The sequence below is a fragment of the Equus quagga genome, chromosome 5 (genome assembly GCF_021613505.1).
Source record: "Equus quagga isolate Etosha38 chromosome 5, UCLA_HA_Equagga_1.0, whole genome shotgun sequence".
Classification (NCBI taxonomy): domain Eukaryota; kingdom Metazoa; phylum Chordata; class Mammalia; order Perissodactyla; family Equidae; genus Equus; species Equus quagga.
Genome location: NC_060271.1, coordinates 16,924,176 through 16,926,243, shown reverse-complemented (window position 1 = coordinate 16,926,243; position 2,068 = coordinate 16,924,176). Strand labels below are relative to the sequence as shown.

General features: G+C 62.0%; 1 protein-coding gene across 1 annotated transcript in view; it reads left to right on the top strand.

Moving 5' to 3' along the window:
• The window catches only part of FOXO6 (forkhead box O6), a 21,500-nt gene extending 20,209 nt beyond the window's left edge, over positions 1-1,291 (top strand). Inside the window, exon 3 of the mRNA XM_046660734.1 lies at positions 2-1,291. Coding sequence (XP_046516690.1) covers positions 2-431 — 430 coding nt within the window. The 3' untranslated portion in view covers positions 432-1,291. The remainder of the gene's footprint in view (position 1) is intronic.
• Positions 1,292-2,068: the final 777 nt, after the last annotated feature.

The window sequence follows — 2,068 nt, the reverse complement described above, 5'->3', positions numbered from 1 at the left end:
TGGCGGGCGCGGCAGCCGCCTACCCCGGCAAGGGGGCGGCCCCGTACGCGCCGCCGGTGCCCTCGCGCAGTGCCTTAGCCCACCCCATCAGCCTTATGACGCTGCCCGGCGAGGCGGGCGCCCCGGGCCTGGCGCCGCCGGGCCACGCGGCCGCCTTCGGGGCCCCGCCCGGCGGCCTCCTGCTGGACGCGCTGCCTGGGCCGTATGCGGCCGCTGCCGCCGGGCCGCTGGGTGCCGCGCCCGACCGCTTCCCGGCAGACCTGGACCTCGACATGTTCAGCGGGAGCCTCGAGTGCGATGTCGAGTCCATCATCCTCAACGACTTCATGGACAGCGACGAAATGGACTTCAACTTCGACTCGGCCCTGCCTCCGCCGCCGCCCGGCCTGGCCGGGGCCCCGCCCCCCAATCAGAGCTGGGTACCGGGCTGAGGGCCGCCTCCCGCGCCCTGGGTGCCGGCCCCGCCCCCGAGGGGCCTGTGTCTTCCCATCCTGATCCCCGGATCCCCACCCCCGACTCCAGCTCCACGGGAGGATCCAGGAGGCAGCCCCAGCCCAGCTAGAGACATCCCTCCGAAGCTGACCGCCGAGGGAAGTGGTGGGGAGGGGCTTGGGCACCCCGCCACTCCTGCCCAAACTCCTGAGACCCACTCCTCCTCCTCCCTGGGCAGGAAGCCTGGGAGTGGAGGCTGAATTCCGGGCTGGGTGGAATGCGGAGGAGCAAGCGGCCGCGCCGGTCTGGGAAGCCAACCCGGAGATGGGGCGGGGGTCTCCGAATCTTCAGTTTCATTTGCGGGGCCCTCACCATGACGAATTGCCCACCCCAAACTGCGCTCTAGTTCCCAAGTGACACTTTCCCACTGGTCTTAGCCTCACCCACCTCAAGCCAGCAATCCCCTCCCGAAAACACACTCACACCTACCTACTGGCTGCTCCCCTTGAGCTGTCCGCCTTCAGCCCTACGCCATCCTCCCACCCCCACCCCCACAGTTCAGCGCCTCTCGCCCATCCTTGCCGGCCCTAGCTTCTCCCCTTCTCTGTCGGAGTCAATTCCGTTTTCCAACCTCCCCATCACCCCCCCAGTGCTGGTCTCAGCCTCTCCAGAGAGCCAGCAACCGACAACCCTTTCTCCGTGCCAGTCCTGGCTCCTCTCTCCCGTATTTATAAGCGTCCTGTCGGGGCGGGCTGTGGGCGCGGCGTCCCCGGCGCATATCGTAGGCAGTGTACCGTGGCCGTGCCGTCAGCGTGTGCGTGTGCGTGTGTGCCGTGTCGAGGCCGTGTAGAGTGCATTGTACAGCATATTTTCATGAATAAAATTGTTTTAAATATTTCCCGCGCCTTTGGCTAGGAGGGGGCGTGGCGGCGGCGGCGGATCATTGGTAGAGATCGTGGGGGCGGGGGTGTCCCAGTGCCTGAGCCCCTACTGGGGCTTTGTGTCTGAGGATGTGTCAGCATTCACTCATGTCTGTCTGCTCAACACATTGGTGAAGCGCCTACTGAGTTCCGGACTCTGGACGGGTGCCTGTGTGGAGCTCTGCACCTGTTTCCGTGAACGTGTGTGTGCCTGCAGGAAGTTCCTGGTTTGGGGAGATTCTGTCCTGAGGAAGCCTCAGAGATTGGAAGAGAAGGCAGAGATATTTACTGAGAACCTATTAGTGTCAGGTTCTGTATTAAGTACCATTTTTGTTCCTGATGTACAGATGATCAGAGAGGGAAAATGGCTTGGGAAGGCAGGGTGGGAGTGGAAAGGAGGCCTTGAAGGCGCCAGAATTCTATTTGGATCCATTTCCGGTGGTTTACCAGCTGTGTGACCATGGGCATGTTTTCAACCTCTGTAGCCTTGCTTTCCTAGAATAGATCACAGGATAGTAGTACCCATCGCACGGATTTCTCCTGAGCAGTAACCGGGAAAAGGTATGTAATGTGCTCAGCAGAGGTCCTGCCCTCGTTCATTCACTCATCCACGGGAGATTTAGTGAGCACCTGCTGTTATGTGCCAGGTCTTGTACCAAGCACTGGGGCTGCCACAGAGAACATCACAGGCACAACTCTGCCCTCAAGGAACTTAG